The following is a 24,898-nucleotide window of genomic DNA, read 5'->3' as shown; positions in this document are numbered from 1 at the left end:
TTATATCGTTACCAATCCCGTCTATCACGAGCGTTCCAAACATATCGAGGTGGACTGTCATTCTATTCGAGAAGCTGTTGATACTCGGATTATCTCTCTTCCACATGTCTCAAGCAACCTTCAGATAGCGGATGTCTTCACCAAAGCTATGACACGACTACGTCATCAAATTCTTGTTGGCAAATTGATGCTTTTTGATCGACCAGCATCAATTTGAGAGAGGATGTTAGTAGGATAAACAACAAACCTACCATATATTGCTGTAATTAAGGGCTGTAATTAGAGGATATAGATGTTACTGTTATGCTATAATTAAGGGCTGTAATTAGGGGATATAGATGTTGTAATTATGGGATATAAATACTGCTGTAATTAGGAGATATTATGGGATATAGATGTTGTTGTTATGCTATAATTAAGGGCTGTAATTAGGGGATATAGATGTTGTAATTAGGGGATATAGATGTTGTAATTATGGGATATAAATACTGCTGTAATTAGGAGATATTATGGGATATAGATGTTGTTGTTATGCTATAATTAAGAGATATATTGTAAGTAGAGAAAATGATTTCTATATAAAAAAAGGACCACTCAATTGAGGGTCATTGAGCAAATCTGACATCCCCAACTCGGAAAAGTCATTCTGACATATCGGTCACACAATTGTGAACGTTGACCGTCTTGTCGAACTATTTTCAATTGCCTAGCAGTTGAGTAGGAATGTGGACGTCGCCCCTGCCCTTACTATTGTGATGCACCTTCATGGTTAGTTGGACCAAGATTAACCCCCAATCATGGTCGATAAACCCTTTGTAGAATTGTCGTAGCCATATTAACCTTAAGATTAGGCGGGAATGGATTGGTATCAATTAACATCGCTTCCTCACCCTTCTTGGGGAACTTTAGTAACCTGTGGTCGATATTATCTTGAACCACGTTCCTGAATACAACACATTTGTTAGTTTAATAGGAACGAGTTCCGCGCCAGTTACAATATTCATTTTTTTGCAATCCATCGGTCAAGAGGTATTTTATGGTTTATGAGAATCTTGATAAACTTTCCAGCCAACATAATTTCTAATATCTCATCAACCCATGTGATATTAAACATATATACCTTTTGAGCTTTTTATGCAGTCGATATGGTCGATACTGCCTTGACCAGCGCTAGGCTTATAAGTGGCTTTTTAGCCACTACTTCAGCAATCGCAACCTCGTAATTTGAGTCGTGGTAATATATTCCAATTGACAAGTTCTTTTGCCTAACACCCTCTTAAAGAAGTTCTCACTACTAAAAAAAGGGTGTCAAAGGCCACAGATAAAAGCTGTAGCTAAATATCTATGTTTTCGGTTGTAGTCCGTAGCAAGACCGTAGTCATTGCTTTTGAAGTAATGGCTATAGATTAAATCTACGGCTATAGAACCAATGGCAATGGATTAGATCCGTAGCCGTATATTCTATAGCTAAATGTGTATACAACTATGGGACAATATTTGTAGCTAAAAGTAGCACGAGATGTGTAGCAATAGGTTAGAGTTAGCAACAACTACAGTTTTCAGCAGTAGGATTACGACCAATATCTGTAACCACTGCCTATTTTAAAATTAAATAAATAAATTATAATAATGATGTTTCTTACCATTGCTAGTACATACCCTAATAGATAAACTCATCTAAGTTAATACAGATCAAGACTTCATGGCTTATAAACTCATCTAAAAGCTAATACGGATAAAGATTTCATGACTTCAAGGCAGACCTGCATAAAATCATTCGCCAAAGAAACTAATATTTTACACCACCTTCAAGCAATTGATGAATGAAAAAATTAATCCTTCCATACACTTCAATTATGCCCTACAAAAACCAAAACTAGAGGAGGAGAAAAGATAAAACCGGAAAATGAAATTGAATGAGGTGCTGCTATGGAGTACTGTGAATTTTCTGTGGTATCTGACCATATCGGGTAGTACCAAATCCAAGCCGACTCGGACGAGTTATATTGGACTTGTCCAAGTCTTAAAACCATGGTTTGTAAAGCAGCACAGTCTTGTTGCCCAAAGTACATACCAATCTACAGCAGTAACTTCTCCTTCATGCCCTTTCAACACGATGGGACCTGCTTCAGGTTTCCTTACCTGGTATAACAAACATGGTCGCATGACATGGGAAAGGAAAAAAAAAATGGATCAAGCTGAGTTTTCAAAAATCCATGTCCAATTTACAAAATACTCGTAATATTAAAATCAAACTGTCAATTCTAAGATGACCCAACTAATATTAACGTGACCTATATAGACATAGGTATTATATAATGCTTGCACCAAGTGATTGTACAATTCCATTTGGGTTTCAATTTGTCAAAATGAAGTCCATTGTTCATTCATCCAAATTGTAGATATTACAGGCCCCATTGCGAGTGGTCTGTATACCAAAATCTCCCACGTTTATTTCTAGCAAATGACATTTTGCATTTACCACTAAACAACAGTGATATGCCAATTTCAACACCATTCCCCAACTAAAGAACAAAGAATTACAATATAATTCTATGGTTTAAAAAATGCTAAAACATGTCATGGACTTAAAAAGCTTATTGCAAATAACTGAAGTACCACAGGGAAGCCTCGCTCAAATAATCCCAAACCAACTAGTCCAATCACAGGTGCAATGCCAAGAGGACTGAAAAACCTGTGAAGAGAACCACAAAGAACTAGGAATACTATTCAGAACAGGAACAAATTAACCTCAGTGAATGAGGTGCTGCTATGGAGTACTGTGAATTTTTTTCCATAGCTGGTAGTAACCCAGGATGATCTGTAATCTTGATGCTACAATCAGTGCTCCTTGAATTGATCTCATGGTTTGTATAAATCTCTGCATGTCAGAAATATTTGGATTAATTTCACTATGCCGTCAACTTAAGGATACGAGAATACCTGCTAATTACAATTCCGAAAGGAAGAAATTGACAAGCAGCTACAAGGATCTGATTTGGGAGCATTATTAAGTAGTGCTAAATGAATGTAGTTTTCACGAGGACTTACTTCATGAGGTTCAGGAATCTGCTGCAATGATGAGTAATTTATAATGTAAATGATTGGTATAACATAATCAAAAGAACCACCCACTACTGTTAGCAATCATGCTCTCCAAACAATAGTTGTAGAAGTGTATTTACACTAGATACAAATATCAGAGTTTGTATGACGAGTATCTTGTCACCCCGTGATTCATCATAAATAAATAAATAATCTAAACAAGTCAAGAATAAAAAGATTTGGAAAGAACAAAATTGGTTAATAGGGATAACCCAGCCAATGATTTGGAGAAAATGTTACACCTTTTGTAATTGTTAACTATAAAAAGCTAATACTCTTTAATCATAAACTCCTTAAATCCAAAAAATGAGATTAGCTCACATGAATGGTGGCAATGAAAGCCACATTCATTTTCCTAGAGCAGCAACATGAAGCTATAAAGAGGCTAAAAATAGAGTGCCACATTTAAGATTATTCAATGAGTTCACATGTAAAAAGAGATGTGGAGAGGACATGAATCTCACTTTTAACATAAATGGATTTCCGCAGTAGTCCAAGTGTAGACATATTTCCTCCCAAAATCTGCACTTTATCACGAGCATCTTCAAGGTAGCAAGATTTCTGTAGCATTGCCTGGTTTCAAAAATGAGATAGGGGCTTCAAAGACTCAGGAAAAATTTTCACCTGCTCCACTAATTATGGCATTATTCAAAAAAATAATGAGCTGGACTCACGTTATCAAGTAATTTGCACAAGTAATTTATGTCTGAACTTTTCTGTTACTAAAAGTCTAAAACAACTGAGCAAACTAAAATCATAAAACGAACATTCAAAACAGAAGGTAGTGCAGGAAATGAAAAGTGTAATGAAATGCCAATGATATATACAAACCCTGGCAAATAAAAAGAAGCCATAAGGAAGATACTAACACAATGGAAACAACTAGACGCCTAAATAAGAAATATGTGGGAACTCTGCTGATATGATATGGGAAACACAACAAAGCGACCAGAAAATATGGAACCTCAGGTATTTAAAATAGATGAAGATTCTCTTGTTTTTTCTTTCATCTTTTTTTTTTTTTTTTCTCTTTTTTTTTTTTTTTTTTTTTTAACAATACCAGAACAACATTACAATAAGATGTCTGCATAAATTGGTTGTAGGACTCTAATGATGCATGCTAAATGCTTCTATGAAACCCTCTTTTTATGGGCCTATCCCAGTTTCTCTCAAAATAAAACAATTATTCATAATCAATAGTTAGTTTAGTATACCAGTTACCACATAAACCAGAAATAATTAGTAAGCATCACATGCAAAAATATGCACCATTATAAAAGTAACTCTATGATTTTTAACAAATTAACTTGTATATGATGAATACAGGATAAATGTGTAAGGTATTATAATTATTTTTTAATGTGTTATCCATGACTATTATTGAAATAGTTTTGTGCTTTCTGAGGATTTGCCCATCTTGAAAACATTTACAATTCTACATCAAGAATGCTACCAAACCGGTTCCTAGGCTTTACTTAAAATCCTTAAAACATAAGATTCATTTGTCTCAAAAGATCTTCCTCCTAAATCTTTACCCAAAAAGAGTAACAAGTTTCTAATAGAAAATCAATCACTTAAGCAAACGCCATTGAATTATTTTTATTTTCTTTTTTGAACATTAAGCAAACACCATTGATACTATAAAGAAATAATAAAAAGAAACTCATAAAGTTACAAAATCCATGTAGGTAACGTATTACCTGATTATGGCTAACATACAATACCAGATTTGGACCAAAAAATATCTATTACCGCAGCATAGTGGCCAGAGGGAACTATTTGTGGTTGTCGGTTTTCAAAATCCAAGCCAATATTTTTCCACATGTGGAAAGACCTACCATACGCATGAACTAGAATTGAATCTCCACATGTGCCCAGCGGCCCCCATAAAATCCCAAGGCACAGTGAATTAGTTCCCCAAAAGTAACTGCCTTTACCCAAATAACAGTAGTTCTTTCAGGTCTCCATATCATCATTATCATGTCCATAGATGTAGATAAGATGCTATTGGTTGATACCCAATCATTTCCCTCCCATGAAGTGTTTAAAGGAGGCTTCCATTCCACCAAATAAACCCAGTCCTCAATTCCTTCACCTTATCAGAATTCATATTTCACTCAAGTAGCACAGTTGACAAGGGAAAAAGAAAAGGTGATTTGATTTTTTAAATGGGCATGCTGCAATTGGATCCTTGACTGAGTAGCCCTATGTCCAACGGTATTATCACAAATGTGATGCAACTAGTTAGCTATTGCTTTCAGTCACCATGTATTTCGGACCGTGGGAGTGTTCAAGGTGTGTATGTGACTCTGTTGATTTCTGTCTTTCAGTCTTACTACCATCTAGAAGTTATTTCACATGACAACAATGGTCATGGAAATATCCTGCACATAACTGATCAAGTGGATAACGTCTAAAAGTATCAGCTTAGATACGAAATAAATTAATAACAAAATTTTCCTTAATTCTTAGCCTAGATAAATGTAGAGTTGAAACCCCTTTCAAAACTGTGGAAGGACAGAGAAGAAAAGCATTCAATTAAAGTTTTACAAGCTGATGTTTAAATTACTGATAATATTATAGTACAAAGTAATGAATCCCCATAACATAATTTAGGTCACCAAAAATTTTTAAGACCAAAGCCATTCAAAAATTAAAAATAAATAAGCTATAGGAGTAGAGGCATAACCAATGTAACAAATATGGGAGGGAAATTGGCCTATACAAGGACTAATGAGATTAGTTCCATAATAACGTAAACAACATGATAAAAACAAAAACTTCACCTGTAGGGAGTGATCTCAGTTTCATCAGGTGAAATCCATTGAAAACCTTTACCACTCTTCCCTTGAGATAGAATCAGTGCTGACTTGTTAATAATATGAACTTGACTAGCTACATAGCAGGCTGTCAACGCTTGAGTGCTGCTTTCATGCTAGATTGCAAGATATCAGCAAACTGTAGAAGGCCTGCAACAGCCATTGCTTCAACTTCGTCCAGTGGAAGGCCTCTTGAAGCACGTTCATTAGCAGACTTTACCTTCAAGTATGACCAAATGTACAATTATCAACAACCACATGCATGAATAGGCAACAACGAAGCATCAGTATAGAAAAAAGGTCATTAATGTAACAACCGTATTTTTTTAAAATAAAATTTAAACTTAATTTTGAGTGAGAAAGAGAACCACGGATCTCATCATCCTTCCTCTTATCTTTTTTTATTCAAAACTCTCCCTCGTATGCCGTAATCTACCAACAAACACTCTCTCTTAAAAAATGGAGCGTGTAAGAGTGAGAGTCCTACCAAAACTCAAAGAACCAAAGAAAGAAGTTTGTAAAAAAGAAAACATAAGTGAAAGTGGGAATGAGGTTTTTGGAATTCATCTATTCAAGTAAGCGTAATGTTTTTTTTTTTTTCTTCTTTATTATTATTATTATTATTATTTTTTACAGTAGTTAATTTGGCATTGATCTAAACATTGGACGAATTGGATCAATCAAACATACATCGTGTAGGTCTAATTCATCCATGTAGAAAGGTACACTAATGCGCATGGCTTTAGGGCTATTGTGCAGAATGTGAGAATTTTTCTATGATGAACAGCGATCGATATGATCTGTACAGTTCATGAGTCTTCTAAAACTCAATTATATAAAAAATTTAAGAATCAGACTAATTCGACACCTCAATGAACCATAACAATCATATATCTACTAAGATTCTTCCTTAATCTAACAAAATTGAATTAATACTAGAAAAATAATTCTCTGTGCAAGCTACAACTTGGCACAGAGAATTATATGACATAATCTGAAATGTATGATTAAATCCTCACAATTCATTAGATTCTTAAGAACAAAATAAATTAAAATTCTAAATTCCACATGAATTGAACCATTAGATGGGCCGCATCGATCTGAAGAAATGGTAGATAACGAATCATATGTTGATTCATTATATGGTTGAGATCTAACTCGATTTGGACCGACTATCAAACTCCGGATATCAGATGATGATGACATCTATATTTGATGATCGATCTAACTATCTAGTGGGCCGCATTGACCAATCAATGTGAGCATTAAGAATTGTAATTAATTAAGGTATGGATGGTCGGATCAAGATGATCGTCAGTTGTCCCTTGAAATTGATTGAGTGATAATCAATGGTTGGCATTGATCTATCTACTAAAGGTAATTTAAACCTTAAATTATCAAAGTAAATAAATCCCCCAAAATTCGTGTAAATTATCACAAACTGTATAAAAATTTGGAATTTCGGAATTAAATTAGATTTTTTTTTTTTTTGCAAAGTCGGGGGATTCTGATATAATATTTCAGAATATTACAAAATGTCGCCTGAACTTTCAGAAAAAATAAAATAAATCAACTTTTAGTACTGTTACTGAAAACAGCCGAATCTACAAAAATTCCAGGGGCTAATTCTAAAAGCACCTTAATGTTTGAAATATTATTTTTTAATTTATGGATTCATTTAAATGAGACATTAAATGGATTTAAATCAATTAAAGGTGGGCCCCACCATGGGAACTAGTAAGATTAAAAATAATTTTTATTTATGTGATTTTAGGAAATTTTAATTCAAATCAAACCATTGGTTACGGAATCATCTCTACTGCATCAGGGTGAGTGATCCCGATGTGTTTCTCTCCATTAAGTTAAAATAGATGGATTGTTTGGTATATTATATACTTATCTTGATGTAGTTGGCATATACTCTTACTTAATTTGGATGAACATGTGATTTCTGTATTAATATAGTAATAATGATATGGTTTGATTAATGTGTTAGTATAATCAATTATCTGAGTTATTGTATTGATGCAACCTATATGCTGAATTACTCATTAGACATGAATTGAATGATATACTGATATTATTGAATAGCATGGGACTGTGTTGATTCAAATTTAAAAATCAGAATGATCTATACAATGCATGATTTACGATTACTTGATATGCTTTGTGCATCTATCATTTACATGCACAACATGTGCCGAATTCTTGGGAGACCGCCCTGGATGGTATACCTGGTAGAATCATTACTAGAAGCCAACTATACTAATGGAAGCCTACTCAAGGAGTAGATGTCGGTCTTGCCTATGCATACCAGATGATAGAAGCCTGCCATGGGGCAGATGTGGGTTAATGGGGTTCCAACTTAAGCAAGTGGATGGATTCCCACTTAATGCATTGATGCATTCATGCATTGCATAACATTTGAATTTTCTTTTTGAAATTATATTGTGTATGATTGTTGGTATTCTATTCTAATTTGATGTGAAGAACCATGTCGGGACTTCTCACTAGGCCTGACCATCTTACCCTATATTGATGTAAAACCGTACATATGTGATTGATGGTGAACTAGTGGCTCAAGAACAGGAGTATATGGTCGAGATGAAAAGGGACTTAAGGGACACGTGACCCTACTTGATAGAGGAAGAAGTTGTTTTCCTATACTAGCCATTATTTTCACTTTAATTCTATTTGATGTTCTTAGATTATTAATTATTTTTTCAAGTTGTTAGAAATTTTTTATTTCATTGCATAAGACCCAGAATGGGAGGGTCCTTAACTATGTTAATAACTTATGATTGGAATGGATGGTCAATTTGTTATTCATGAGATTTGACTTAGTATGAGTAGAACTTAGATCTATGGTAGAACTACTAGCTAGACGAATTTTTATATAATAGTAAGTACACTTAGTGTACATGTAATAATCAGAAATTGTGAGTGCAAGTTGACCCATACGTAAGAATATACGATTATACTTGTTTAACTATACACTTATAGATCCGTTAATTTTTAACTATATATATGCAGTTTAGCTTGAATCTAAACCATAAGGAGTACTTTTCAACCATTGATTGATAGGACGAATCATCAAATACCATACTATTATTACCCATACATTAAAACTAACCATTAAATCAATCATTCACCGCTAGATGAAGATATCTGAACGACCACTTTGAATTTGGACTACCCAATCATGCTAAACTAACTACCTGATCTTCATATCCACTTATACACATGTCAAATTAAAATTTTAATCTGCTTATTTTCTTCGTCAATTATAAATATACTTAACTTACTGTCAAAATTATGATCTAAGCATTTTACACATGTAAACCAATTACTTGAATCTAACGATATATATTTTTAACATAGACCACATCCAAAAACCATTTTTAACATATCCATTTACGAAATCGACCGTACAATAACCAGATTAACATCCTAACCATCTAATTTCTTAAATTTTAGACTATCAATTGAATATCCATCGCAGTCTAATCTGCCAACTTGGCCATCCAAATGCTTAAATAAATTATTTATTAGGGAGATCATAGGGAATACATCAAAACTACCAGTTAATTTTTACATAGGATGTCGATACACATTTTTTGAGTTATAGATAAGCGTAGGCCATTAAATAGGCATCTTGGTCATCCTTAAGAGATCAAGGCCCAAACTATGTCTGTTTATAGGGTATGTAAAATAATAAGTGATGGTAAAGTTTCACTCCAAACGGATGGTCCGAATAGAAGATGTTTATGTTTTAAGATTTTTAGTACAAAAGTAACACTAGAGGTATTCCAACTCTATTAAACAAATATGCATATAATTTTATTTAAAAAAAAAAAAAAAAAAAAAAAAACAAAACACAACACGTGAGTCCTTTTTTTATAGGAACAGTTTGATTCATCTTTATACATCACCTACGGTTCCCATCCCTCACATGTGTGCAGGATGGTGGTAGACGATAAAAAATTATATTAAAAGAGAGAGAGAGGGATAAGATAAAAAAGAAGGTTTCAACAATAACCATTGCACTGTGATGTGCGCCCCATCTAAGATTCGGTTCTACCGCATTTTTTTAGCCCACATCCTACCATGTTATGACAAAACTAGTGATCAACGTTGATTTCGTAGAAACACATCAGTGGGCACAACAAGCCCCTGACATTTACAAAAAATAAAAATAAAATAAAAACAAAAACAATGTGCATGCTCACGTCTCTGTGAAGAAAGAATTACACTTTATATATAATAGTAATAATAATAATAATATATGTATACATGTATACTTATATGACCTTATGAGTTGGGAACCATTATCTGAGCCCCACACATGATTTTGAACCGTCCATTTATCATAAGTTGCATGACCCACCGTTCAAACATGTTTAGCAGCCTTGCAATTGTTGCTCAATAAGTATAAGATAACTAATAATCTTGACCGTTAGATCATGCTCATTTATCTAGCTTTCCTAAAATTGAACCATTCATCAATTGAACCTTTTGAAATATCAATACATTCTAGTTGTCCACCAAGTCACCTGTTCATCCATTGGCTAACTTACCATCTCATGTACACATGCATGTATAACAAAAGAAAAAGAAAAAAAAAAGTGAAAAGAAGGAAATATTAACTAAGCAACGTATCTTGCCAGCCACACCCCTATCATTTTTAAATTCTTTTTTTTTTCTTCTCTTGTCTGCGCCAAGGAGACCCCGCTCCGTCCACACCATCTATCATTTATATTGGTGGGACCCATCAAATGATCTAGAAGGTTAATTATAATTCTTAATTTCTGATCTGTCTTATGACCCACCATGATTTTTTTAAAAATAAATAAATAAATAAATAAATTGATGGCATAGATTTCTCTCTCAAACATCATGGGGACCCCACCTGGCTTTGCTGTAACATGTGAATAGCGTTAGCTTATCTTGTTGCAACAACCTGCGCAAAATTCGTTGGAGAGTGGGACTTTCTAATTTTCTCTCCAAAATGGTTCTTTAAATAAGAAACCAAATCTAACAGTAACTCACCTAAATCATTCTAAACATATCCCATCCGCCCACGCCTACTTTCCTCATTGTTGTAATACAGTTTCTGTGGTTTTTCTTCTCGTCCACTTGTGGAAGTCTAACGCCAATCCGAAACCAATGCAAGTCGTCCGATTCACATCTTATAAAAGATCGAGACCAATTACAATAAGGGCCCATTTGATTTTCTAATTACAGAGGTAATTCAAGGTAAATGGGTAATAATTATTTACCAGTGTATTTCTAGTTGGATTGCCAAAGTGATGTTGACTACCGCCATTCATTTATAACACTCCTCACGTCACCCGAGGAGAAAAATGTTAAATCATGGGGCCCACCATGATGTGTGTGTCTTATCCACACCGTCCATCCCTTTAGCCAACTCATTTTAGGGCATGAGCCGAAAAATGAAGCACATCCCAAGATCAAGTGGACCACAACATAGGAAACAATGAGAATTGAACTCCTACCATTGAAAGCTTCTTGAGGATCCCAAAAGTTTTGGATCAAACTGATATTTTTGTTTCCCCTTTATCCATGACTGTGTGACCATATGAATAGGTTGGATGACAAATAAACATCAATGTAGGACCTAGGGAGAAAACAGCTTTCAACCATTTACGTCTTAATGATCATTGTTCCTTAAGGTGTGGTCTACTTGAGCTTTTGATTTTCTTAATTTTTGGGTTCATGCCTTAAAATGTATTTTTTAAAAGGATGGATGGTGTGGATAACTCACATATATCATGGTGGGACCCACATTTAAATCAGTAATAACAGGTATTGTATGGATCGCTTCTCGAAACGTAATTCCCGGTGAATTTCAAACAGGTGCGGTAAGTAATAATTACTTATTTCCCTGTATTTACCAGGGAAATTAAAAATCAAACAGCCCCTAATAGAATATCTAAGATTTTCATGGCTAGGGTTGTACACGAACCGAGTTAGCTCAGTTAGCTCGCTCGACTCAACTCAAAAAAGCTCGATTCGACTCGGTTAGAAATAGAGTTCGAGCAGAGTCGAGCTAATTTTTTTTAGCTCAAAAAAATTTCGAACAGAGTTCGAGCTTGCCCGAGCTCGACTCGACTCAGATCGGATCGAACCAGTTCGATGACTCGGTTACTTTGATATTGATATTGCTCACCAAGTGTTTGATGAAATAACTCAACAAAGTGTGGCTGGTGGCAAGGAAGGTATGTATATGAAACAAATACCTTTTTTTTCTTGATTTTTATGTTGCTTAGAAGGTGTTTGATGAAATACCTATAAAACCACTGCTGTTGTTTTACATACAGTGAGATTTTGAAGGTGTAGTCCATGTGTTTGTGAAAATACTACACAGGGAATCTCGGCTCAATCTTGGCTCGAACTCAACTCGAACTGGCCCGAGCTGCAGATCGAACTGAGCTGAGCCGGTCAGCTAGGCTTGAGGACTGAGCCGAACCGCTCGGCTCGGTTCGACTAGTGTACACCTCTATTCATGGCTCTTATGACAATGTTCGGAATTGGCCGAAACGAGAAACCCACCAACCGTATCCATCTATACCTTTGATTGTTATGCCTATAAGCTTTATATGGCCAATCCACACCGTCTAAAAGCAACAAAATCAAGAAATAACTAATAATGGAGATCTTGCCATCAAACAACCACCATATTTCTTGCAAATCAGCCACGCCGCAACTTCTTGACCAACCACCGATCCAAGATCCGATTTGTTCATTAAGTGAACCACACGAATGCCAACCAATCTTCAAAATTTAATCCAGGTCAGACTTCATGTATAAGTCCAGCATTCTTGGAGGTAAGTTGATATTTCATATTGTCCCTAAGATTCTCAGCTAATGTGAAATTCATCAAGTCGTTAAATTTCAAAATCCAAACATTCGTAGATTACATAGCAACTAAGTCAAACTGAGTTGACTCAGTAGATCTTAAAGAGTTTCACATCGAGCTGGGTTGGTTCAGGTCCTAGTCAATTACGATTTGGGGTAAACCAACCGTTTAAAATTCTCCCTTTGCAACACTCCATTGATACTAGGTTCCATACTCATGAACTATGAACTATTATAGATTTTCCGAGAGCGAAGCCGAACCGAGTCGACTTGGCTAAGAAACTCACCGATTCACAGAGGCGAGTCTAGATCTGAGTCTAATCCCACAATCTTCATAGGCAAGTTGGCTTGTTATATATCACTTGGTGACCTTCTATAAAAGTTAAGTTTTCACTTAGTCATTTGCTTTCAAACATTTATTCAACTTTTAAATATATGTAGATTATAGCCTAGTCGAACTGAGTAGACTCAACAAGGAGTATCGCTGAAATTCTGTTTTTGTCGAGCAAAGAACAGTTGTTAAACGCGAAAACTTTAATTCAGAATCATCTCCACCAGATACAGGTAAGTAATACCAACATGTTTCCTCTCCATATGATTAACATAAATTGTCGTATTGCTATAATTAATTGTATTATGATTTCTGATGTATTAAACATTCATGCCTTGCATCATTAACACTCTTGTACAATTACCTAGGGGACAACCCATTGTACCCATTAGAAGCTCACTATATGTTGAAGCTTGCCCAATGGGGGGATGCGGGCCTTGCCCATGCCTACCAATGGTAGAAGCTTGCCGAGTGCAGATGCGGATTGTCAATATCCAACTCAAGCAAACGGATGATTTTTATTTATACCCACTTGATGATGCATCATCAATACCATTCATATCATTCGCATTAATTACATTATTTGCGTTGTATTTATAATTTTTATGCTTAATTGTTATGTTTTACTTGTGTGTAGTATTTTAATTGTATCGTGCACGAACCATGATGGGTTCACTCACTGGGCCAAACCAGTGGATGATCCATGGGAATAATAGCCATATTTAACTAAAGACGAGCTTGCTTCGTTGGATCAATAAAATAATTAAATGAGACATGTGTTTCTTATTATTATTCTTATTGATATTTTAAAATGACTTCTAATTTAGATTTTATAATTTTTGAATAACTTGATGATTCTAAACGAATAAAAGTCTCAATTTGGTGGACAGAAATGTTTTAGCTTGTATTCTTTATTATCATGAATATGTGGTGGTGAATGTTTGTGGATGGATTAGTGGTTGATGTGAGTGTATTGATGGATGTTAATGAGAATATATAATTCGGATTATATTATGCCTCTATTAAATAATGTGACTCACTGATTTTAAGTATACTAAGTGTACGAGTTATGGACCGTAACTTAGGTCTAAGGGTGCACACTTAATACTTGAATTTCGAGGCATGATAGAACAAGTCATGACATGGATCTCGGGTTCGAAGTATACGCCAAGTACCCGGAATCCCGGTCTTGACAATTAATATCTCCAGCAGTTTTGTAGATGACCTTATGAAAGAGAAAAGGTCCAGGAACTTCTAAGCTTGAGGTTGTGATATAAATATTATAGTCACAATTTTGCTCTCTATGCATTTCTAGAGTTTACCCTCGGTCCATTTAGTTCGATACTCTGGTAGAGTGTGATGGATGATATACAACTTTGAGAAATGAAAAATACCTTACAGTTTGTCCACAAATCAAAGGTTCAAAACTAGAGATTGACTAGTATATCCAAAATGAGTTCATTTAGATCCTTTTTTTTTTTTTTTTTAAAAGGAAAGGAAAAAATAATAAGAATTTATACATCAAACTGTTTTTCTTAATCAAAATTCATTAGTGGAATTTATACATTCTTCTTCTTGCAACTCATCAATCTCAACATCTTCATTTCAGACACACTCAAACTAATTTTATTTTATTTTTTTTAAAGTAACGGGAATATATTTAAAGATGGAAAAATGAAAGAAACAGGCCTGCTGAGATAGCAGAAAAGAGAAAGCGCAAAAGGGAAACTATAAGCCTAGAAAGAGAAAATCAAAGCCAGCTAGGGCAGGCACATTCGAAGCCCATTCAATTAGAAGCATTTTTGCTTTCAATCCCACAGTCTGAGCCGATGCGTGAGCGTTGTTGAAACATCTATCATTTCTCTCCTTCCAGACAGCCCACCAGATGGCCACAATAGCCATTTTCCAAACCTTTGATTTCACCTTACCCAGTTTGAAATCGTGCCAATAAGCGAGAAGAGAGGAAGCAGAAGAGGAGATACAGCCAGCAACGCTGAAACAAGAGAGAGTCATGACGAATCTGAGAGACGTGCGGGCAGTGAACAAGGAGGTGATCGACTGATTCATCAGTGGTCATGCAGCACAGATAGATGTTGGTGAGCTGCATACCCTTCTTCATGAGATTGTCCACTGTAAGAATCCGGTTTCTAGAAGCCAGCCAGGAAAAACATGTGTATTTAGGAGGAATGGGGTATTTCCATATGAAATGGGAGGACAGCGAGACTGGCTGGTGGGGCTAGATCAAATTGGAGTACAAGGATTTGACGGAAAACTTGGAGGATTTGTCTAAGGTCTAGATAATCTTATCAGCTTCAGAGGTAGACGGGTTAGCCCTAGATAGGAGAGAACGAATATCAGCATAATGGGTCACCTCCTAGTCACGAAGGTTTCTGCGGCATCTGATATCCCAAATAGTACCAGAGTCGAGGATGGAAAAGAAGCAATCGATGTCTATTTTTATGAACAGCCAGGCGATAGATTGAAGGGAAAGAGTCCCACAAACATCTGTCCCCAATCCATTGATCCTCCCAGAATCGAATCGTCGAACCGTTCCCCAACTGGAACGTGATATTATCAGTGATCACCTTTTTATAACGCAGGATGCCTTTCCAAATGGTAGAGGCTCTATAAGTTGTGGAGTCCCTTGTCCACAAGCCACTCGGAGTAGAACCATATTTCCCTTTAATGATGATATTCCACAAAGCTTCCGGTTCCGAGCCAAGTCTCCAAGTCCACTTCCCAAGCAGGGCCTTATTCATGGCCTTCAAATTTTTTACGCTAGCACCTCCATTTCTAAAATGGCTGCAAACTTCTTTCCAGTCCAGAAGATGGAATTTCTTCTGGTTTTCCTTGCCACTCCACAAGAAGTCTCTCCTTAGAATGTTGATCCTACGCATCACCACAGACGGACAAGTGAGCAGGGCGAAGAAGTAAATAGGAATATTAGACATAGTGGCCTTAATGAGCGTGAGCATCCCCCCCATAGATAGGTATCTGCACTTCCATCGCGCCAGCATCCTCTGAAAATTTTCGACCACCCTGTCCCACATGGATATCGGAGGAGATCCAATGGCCAGCGGCAGGCCCACAAAAAAGGTTGGGAAAGAGGTAGTGGAACACCCTAAAATGTGAGCATAGGAATTGAGATCCAGGTCAGAGACGTTGATCCCGAAAATTTGGATTTAGCCATGTTTATGCGCAGACCAAATACCGCCTCAAAGCATCTGAAGGTTATATGAAGATTAGAAATAGCGTCAGAATCCGCTTCGCAAGTAATCAGAGTGTTGTCTGCAAATTGAATGTGCGTGATCGGAATTTCGACCTCGGGCATCATGATTCCAGAGAATCACCCGGCATTTTGGCCCCTAAGCATCATCTGGGAGAGTGGTTCGGCGATCGTAAGAAACAAGAGAGGGGACAAGGGGTCGCCCTGACGAATGCCCCTCGAATTGGAGAAGAATCCTTTCGAGACTCCATTGAGAAGAACCAAGAAATGAGGAGATTTGACGCATGCCTTCATCCATGTCCTCCATTTCACTCAAACTAAATATGGTGGCCATCAGATATAAATGCTAAAGAATCTTCAGATCAAATGCATTACTAATCCAATCCCATGTATTACAAAATGCAGTATTTTGGTGTAATACAAACTGAGCTTCATCAGTGAAAACAGAAACATGTAAACTCGATATGGATGTCCATCTAGGTGTAAGGCATGGGTACCAGATGTAAAACATGGAGACTCATGCAGGCATGTACATAAAACATGAATACAAGGAGAGAGAGGAAAGAATCACCCAAATCTAGCCATTAAAAAGAAAAAAGGAAAGCAAATGTTTGGAATTACACTGGACACAGGAAAGAATCTAACAACTACGAAACAGTCCAATCTCCAATCTTCAATCTACAACTATGAAACAACCTAATAAGGTACAACTAAAAATACATTCTCAGTAGCCGCAAGCAGTTCGGTCTGATGGAAGACCGAAAAAACTACAAATTTCTAATAACAGGACATCAAGATATCAGTCCCTTCTTGCTAAAATTGAAAATAGAAACTCAACATTTCAAGGATCTTGTGCAGCTTGTATCCAGATTCCAAGCTGTCAAGTTAAGAAGCATCCAAAAGGGCAAAAACATTAAGGCTACATTTGGATGCACAAGTGAACATAATTACAAACATTCAGTTTAATCAAGAGAATTACAAAATGAAAATATGTAGCATTCTAAGTCAAGAAATGGCCCTCATGTTAATGGAAAGCAGCAATTCCCCAAAATCTTTTTTTAAAAAAAAAAAAAAAAAAAAAAAAAAAATTCCTAGAGACACCCAGCTCTCTAAATCTAACAAAACACACATTCATAATAGGAGAAGAAAAATCCGAAAAAAAAAAAAATAATAAAAACCCAAATATCAGAAGAATCAAAAGGGAAAACCCAATCAAACGAACAGATCCAAGGAAGTTTATTCAATTGAGAATCCAAAGCTAACCATCTCAACAAAATTCAAGGAAAAAAAAGACTAAAAATGAAAGAAATTGCAACCACTAATCAAATAACATATGAAAATCTGAAGAGAAATATCACGAAATGGATCTAAGTTGAAGAAATGAAGAGAGATAGTAATCAAAATTGAAGAAATCCCATACCTTGTGAAATTTTCAAGCCTCTTTCTTAAAAAATACATAGAAATCTCATGAGAAATGATTAGAGGCTGTTGAAATCAGAGAAGCGTAATGCTTGCCTCTGCTTCTCTATATACAAAAATAAGGTCGTTGATAGGGCATCAGAAAACCTGAAATGAGAATAGAAAAAGAAATCGATTAGGGCATTAGAAAACCTGAAATGAGAATAAAAAAAGAAAAATCGAAGATAGATGGACGCAATATAGGAACCAAGGGTTGAAGTAGTCCAATGCGTTTACTGGAATTGGAGAGAAAGGGAGAGGCGTGAGAGACATTGAGAGGGAGGAAGGGGCCAGAGAGAGATTGAGGAGGAAGATGCGTGATAGAGTGGGGATTTGAAGGCTAGGATTTCTCTGATTGGGCGCGGGGATTTATTTATTATTATTATTATTTTTTTTGCGCGGGACGAAGCTGGAGACAAACGGTCCTAACAGGCGCTCTGTGGGGCCCGTCGTGATGTATGTGGTTTATCCCCTCCATCCATTCATTCTGAGAGCTACTTTTAGGCCTAATACCAAAAATGAGCCAGTTTGAAATCCGAAGTGGACCACACCACAGATCAACGACAGGCACTTAATCTACACTATTTCCTACGATGTGGTCCACCTGAGCCTTCGATCTAGCTCATTTTTTAGGATTATGCCTGAAATGAGGTGTCAAAATGGATGGACGGCTTAAATAAAACATGTACATTGTGGTGGGCTCCATAGGTCTCCTTACGGGACTATCAATCTCTAACTACCGTCGAGTGGGGTAGTGGCTTTCAGGTACAGAGTAAAGTCGGGTTCTTTACCACTGTAGACCCACCTCTCACTCAGCTTTTTTTTCACCCGTCCAAAACCTATGTTACCAAATTAGACTCCTTGCGTACGGATTAATAATTTAAGAACGAAAACAACCCTACTTTTCAGACTTTTCAATTGACTTTTGCTGAAAGGAGGGGCAATTTCATCCTAAAGTCTAACTTGGTAACATTAGGTTTTTGGACGCTGCCAAATCACAGTGGATAAAAGGTAGCGTCTACAGCCATAATTATTTTCGAGTACAGTCCTAGCCATATAAATAGGGTTTATATCCATAACAAAAGATCCTCTTAGTTTATAACCTTTGCTCATTTTTTTGGTAGTGTCTTCATACATGGAGACCCTTTTAGTTAAGTCATATAGGTCCACAAAGTCCCTTCCAAAGAATTTCTTGTAGAGTTTGTACTTAAACTCGTCTCGTGCAAGTTGTACAAATTTGGCTCGTGTCATGATGACTTTACACCAGCTATTCACTCTTTTAAATCAGGCAATATAGCTTTCGCAAGTTTTTCCTGGTAGCAGTCGAAAACAGGTGAGATTAGTCATGGTTATTTCTCTGTTCTTAGAGAAAAATTGAGCATGAAAATTTTCTTCCATTCCTTGTTGAGTATGAACCGAAATTGGTAATAAGTTGGAATACCATGTGAAAGCAATTGTTGTTAACGAATGGCCAAATAATTACATCTTATGATAGTCGTCATTTGCTAACTCCCCACATTACATGGTGAATCGACCAACGTACTTGATAGTCAATTGGCCGGGATCACCCGAAAATAGGGAAAAGTCTGGTCGATAATTCTTTGGCAACGAATGTTGCCGATTAATCCATTCGGGATAGGGCTTATGATAGATTAGAACGGTATTGCGGCCATGTACTTGGCCTGCCTTCTCCTGGACCATCTGCATGATTTGATCACGATCCACTCGCTGAGGTTCAGCCATCGGCAGTGGATCAGGACCTAATTGGTTTGGTCTCTCTTAAAACAATGGGTTCCTATGGAATTGTTGGAGATTATGCCCCTCCCGATTGCCCTGATTTCAAACTTTAGAAACGAAAATCCTAGCCTCTTGCTCTAGTCACCTGAGTTCAGCTGGTAGCAGAGAATTTCATATCTCCTGAACTGGAATTAGTGGTGGATTCCATTCTAGGCCGGGGGAGGCATTGGTGGTAGTTGTACTGTATTGCCGATAGAACTTCCTTTGGCAATATATTGTGTTGTCGCATGTGTTCTTTCAGCCATCAAAACTATCAATTGATGCATAGCCTTATTATAACTAGCCATATATATGTTAGTGTTCTCAGTTTGAATACGAAATTGATCGACCTGGGCCTTTCTGTATTCTTGAATATGTTAGATACTTAGTTGTACATCTTGGAGTGCGATTGTTATCTCTTCAAGAGAACAGTCGGAGAGGTCGAAGCCCCTTCTTGATTTTCAATACTAAGTGCTGGGCTACTATTCAAATTTAACGCTTTGGGGGCTGCTTGAACTGACATGTCCTCAGTCGTAGGTGGTGTGGAATGTTCGACCCTAGCTATTCGATTACTCCTTCTATCCATAATTCTGATTAGTAATGTTACACCAGTAATTTAGAGATTGGGCCCCACCAAGCGTGCTAAACTGTTGCTGCCTGTTCATTGTTTTTCCATTTTAGTCACATGATAAGTGCGGGTGTGTCATAATTAAATTTATGGCTCAATTCAAATCAAACAACTATGACCCTAAGCGGTAAGATAGGTAGATACGTAGTATATAATCAAGATCGAATGAAATTGGCTGCCTATTTAACCACTTACTCAATATGTAAATAGGGTTGGGCGATATTTAAAGGGTAGGGTTCATCCTCTGATGATGGTTTATATCTTTGCCTTCCGTACGAAATGACTTTTTAGTATAGATAAAGATTGAGAAAAGAATTCTCATAGTCAGTCATGGAGAGCAGTTGCAAAACACTTTCCTGTATAGATAACCAAATCCAACGTGTATGAATAGACCATAGACTCAAATTACAACTAAGATTACCGGCTACTTAATTAACGCTACAAATTACACTGTGGAATGTAAACAACAGGCAGAAAAGTAAATGATTACACTAGAAAATCTAATTTACTTTCAAAAAAAGTAAAGTGATTACATTATGGAATGTAAGTAAGGTGTTGGTATGAGACAAAATCTTCTGCTAGATTCTTCTATTATTTATAAATTTAACTTGACCATCTAGATGCTTCCCACATTCTGATGATTGCTAATTAAAAGATTTTTTTACACTACAGTCTTATTTGCTTCTACTCGTACCATATGCATGCCCTGTAACTGCTTCCATAAGATCGTTCTTCAATTGACCACTTAACAAATGACATATCGTTGCTGGCTTCTCCAAATACATCATGCAGATCCATTTAAATCACACCTAACTCACTTTAATTGACTTTCACAAAAATTTACAACAACCGGATGAACACCTATTACAAAGAAAAGAAAAGTGTAATAAAAATTACATTATTACATTGAAAGGTTACTAACATTGAAAGTTGCATAAATCAACGGCCACCCGAGAGAATTGATGCTTGAATCGAAGAAAGATACGGTAGCACGTGATCAACATAACCTTCACCGTGGCCCAATGCTAAAACGCTAACAATGAAATCATCCGGTAGGAGTTCTGGGAGAGATGCGTCACCATCTAAATATTGCACGACTCGTCGCATGGTGGGCCTAGCCACCGAATGAGGGTGCGAACAAAGCAAACCAAGCTTCATGACCAACTCCATTTCACCCGTAGCATAATCAGTTTCCAATTTCGGATCTGCAGCATCCAAGATCGCCCCTCTCCTCCAACATTCCAACACCCAATCCACCAAGATCGACTCCTTAGCTATTGGCCTTCTCCCGCAAGCGACCTCAAGCATGAAGACTCCAAAAGAAAACACATCAGTGCTTGTGGTGGCCTTACAAGTTTTAGTAAGTTCCGGTGCAAGATAGCCGCGGGTCCCAGCAACATGGGTAGTTTGAGGAATGGATCCGTGACCGTACAATCTCGCTAGGCCGAAGTCACCAAGCCGTGCATTCATTTCTTCATCTAATAAAACATTGCTAGCTTTGATGTCTCGATGAATAACGACTTGCTCCCAATCTTCATGCAAATAGAGAAGCCCTGAAGCTACTCCTTTGATGATTCGACACCTATGGCTCCAGTCAAGGGTCGTTTTGGGCTGATCAAAGAGGTATTTATCGAGACTACCATTGTGCATGAGATCATAAACCAACAGGAGCTCCTGCTTGCGGCGGCAATAGCCAAGGAGTTGCACCAAGTTCCGGTGCTTAAGCCTGCCAAGGCTCACGACCTCTGCTACAAACTCCGTCATCCCTTGTCGCGATTCATGAGAGATTCTTTTCACTGCAACTTCGATTTTGGATATTGGCATGACGCCTCGATACACCTTGCCGAAACCTCCAGTTCCCAGAAGCTCTTTATCTGCAAACCCCTTTGTGGCAACAGCTAGATCTTTGTACGAGAACCTGTGGGGTCCATAACCAAGCTCCCAGTCTTCAAGCACTTCAGCAGATTTCATCTTCCTTGTAATGATAAAGACAATACCTAAGATGATAATTATTACAACAAAAGCTGCTACAATTAAGGGTAATAAAGTTGTTAGAACGTTTGATTTCTTTCTAGATGTTTCTCTCCAAGGTAGAGAAGCAAGGCGCGAAACATCAATATCTTGAGCTTCTCCATTCATCTGAAAGCTCCATCCAAGAATATAGTGAGACCCAACAAAAATACCCTTTGACGAAGAGAAACCCACGTACATTGAATCCAAGATGATAGGTGAAAGATCGATTGACAAAGACAAAAGCGGGCGGTTGGGTTTTGGTATTCCGACTGGATATAACGTTACATTCAATTGTTTTTCTATGCCATTATACTCCACCCAAACTTGCATCGGCTTGCTGCTTGTAAGACTCAAGTTGTTGAATCCACCATTTCTGTCGGAAAAATAACCAGCAGGAGAGGATTTGTTAGACGTTAATCCATTTATATCAATTCCAACATGGTTACTGTCAATATCATAGAACTCCGGGTTCTTGAAGGTGTCAAGTTCGACTGCGATGACATGATTGGATGGATCCCCATCGTTGGTATGATTGAAGAGGCCAAGATATTGGAAAGGAAAGGCTCCAGGGAGATTATTTGAAGGAGAGATGACGAATGCCATACCGTATCCTTTAAAGGTACCATGATCAGGGCCGATTGCGAAGATAAAAGTAGTAGAGAAAGAGAAAACGCTAACATTTGAAGAGTTCTTGAAGCTAAGGGGAACAGAGTAGAAGGCATAACCACGTTCAAAATTTGTGCCTTCATTCAGCTTAAGATGGCCTGTCGGTGTGATTGATGCTCCACCACTTAGGTTGTAGAGTTCTGTGAAATTGAAACTGTCGACTTCGGACGCCGCAACATTGACGAGGAGAGACAGAGCGATAACCTTCAAAAGCATGACTGAAATCTAACCAAAGACTCAAACCAGACAGGCTAGGAAGGCAACAAGAGGAATGGGCTGATGACTTCTTTCTTAAACAAGTTGCATCGCCATGGTTGATTTATGATAGCAAAACGATCTCATAATTAAGAAATTGCTAACAAAGTGATGGAAACAGTTAGCATCATACATATGAACTTTTTGAGTCGAGAATGTGTGCTCGTGTTTCATGAATTTCTTCAACTGAGTTATCTTGGCCTTTTATTCTACTGGTCCCCACATGGATGGGCCTCACCATCTCTATGGGCGAGTTCGTACTTGATCACGCACGTGATATCCCAAGACATGGCCCGGAATTTTCTCCTTGCCATCGGTTCGGTGTGAAAAGGTCCGGAGATTGATGTGGACGCGGATTGCCTCCAGCAGCACTAAGCTATGGGGCCCACTGAGATGTATGTGTTCTATCCACTTTGTTCATCCGTTTCACACTCTCGTTTCAGTCATTAGTCCAAATATGAGACAGACCCAATGTTCAAGTCCACCACACCATTGGAAACAGTAAGGATGAATACCCACCTTAAAAAACTTCTTTAAGGGCCACGAAAGTTTTGAATCGAGCAGATATTTGTATTTTACGTTCATCCAGATTTGAGTACCCTTATTAACAGGTTGGATGGCAAATAAACATAGAAAAAAGCCCTAGGAAGGTATCAACCCTTAGGGCCCACCATATACATAAGTGATATATATATATATATATATATATATATATATATATATATATATATATATATATATATGGGAAATGGTACTATGAGGTAGACCTCATGGGAACTTCCCATGAGGTCGAGCTGCGTGGGCCCCGTCGTGATGTGTGTCGAACATTTACCCCATCAATTAGATGCACCATTCCATGGTGGGCCACGGGCTTAAAAATCAAGTCAATTTATGACTTGGGTGGACCACACCACATACAACAGTTGAGAGGGGTTACCCTCGCATTAAAACATTCATAATCATTTGTCGGGCCCACAGAGATGTGGTCCGCAAATTCAGCCCATCCATTGTGTGTGTCCTACTTGCATGAGGGGTCAGACAAAGTTTTATCAGCATCTAAACTTAGGTCGGCCCCACCAAGTGCTTTTATATATTTTAGGCATATCGTCACATAGCTTTAGATAGTATGGCCCACCTAGTTTTGTATATGGCTGATTTTTTAGACATCCCATAACCTAAAGGGGACCCATCAAATCCATGGTGTAGATGTTCGATACACATCATGGTGGGGCCCATACTTCTCGACCTCATGGGAAGTTCACATGAGGTGACCTTATAGTACCATTATATATATATATATATATATATATATATATATATATATATATATATATATATATATATATATATATATATATATGAGTCATACTCCCCTGCGCACGTACGCACGTGTGCACATTTGCAGACATGTCATGGGTGTCTAATCTGAACGGTCCATGTGATGCGGAATCCCATGAAACCTCATGTGAGAAATTTTCACCCTGATCTAAAATTCTGGTGGGCCTTAGCAAAGAGAAATGCAAATCAAGGGAGGAAACTGTTTTCATTTTTCATGGCCCATCAAAGTTTTAGATCAAAGTAAAACTTGCTCCTAGGGGGTTTCACGAGGTGCTGCTTCACATGAACGGTTCAGATTTTAGATCCACATCACGTATGATGGGTTCTCAAAAAAGTTCGTATGTACGTGCTGCTTCACATGAATGGTTCAGATTTTGGATCCACATCACGTATGATGGGTTCTC

General features: G+C 37.2%; 1 protein-coding gene and 1 long non-coding RNA gene across 5 annotated transcripts; both read right to left on the bottom strand.

Moving 5' to 3' along the window:
* Positions 1-1,587: 1,587 nt before the first annotated feature.
* On the bottom strand, positions 1,588-18,180 carry LOC131252940 (uncharacterized). 4 transcript variants are annotated; one of them, XR_009174760.1, is made up of 4 exons: positions 17,781-18,173; positions 5,881-6,144; positions 2,075-2,137; positions 1,588-1,861 (listed from the first exon to the last, which is right to left on the bottom strand). It is a non-coding gene; the product is annotated as an uncharacterized LOC131252940 (long non-coding RNA). The 4 variants fall into 4 exon arrangements; XR_009174758.1 differs by lacking the exons at positions 1,588-1,861; positions 2,075-2,137 and adding exons at positions 2,471-2,881; positions 3,570-3,737 and having other exon boundaries at positions 5,892-6,144; positions 17,781-18,180; XR_009174761.1 differs by lacking the exons at positions 1,588-1,861; positions 2,075-2,137 and adding exons at positions 2,471-2,881; positions 3,570-3,729 and having other exon boundaries at positions 5,892-6,144.
* Positions 18,181-21,137: 2,957 nt separating this feature from the next.
* LOC131253874 (L-type lectin-domain containing receptor kinase SIT2-like) lies at positions 21,138-23,202 on the bottom strand. The gene has a single exon (XM_058255000.1). It carries the CDS (start codon positions 23,115-23,117, stop codon positions 21,162-21,164), a length of 1,956 nt encoding a protein of 651 aa, XP_058110983.1. The 5' UTR covers positions 23,118-23,202; the 3' UTR covers positions 21,138-21,161.
* Positions 23,203-24,898: the final 1,696 nt, after the last annotated feature.

The sequence above is a fragment of the Magnolia sinica genome, chromosome 8 (assembly GCF_029962835.1).
Source record: "Magnolia sinica isolate HGM2019 chromosome 8, MsV1, whole genome shotgun sequence".
NCBI lineage: Eukaryota > Viridiplantae > Streptophyta > Magnoliopsida > Magnoliales > Magnoliaceae > Magnolia > Magnolia sinica.
Note: the sequence above shows the minus strand (reverse complement) of the source record. Positions and strands in the feature narration are given on the sequence as shown.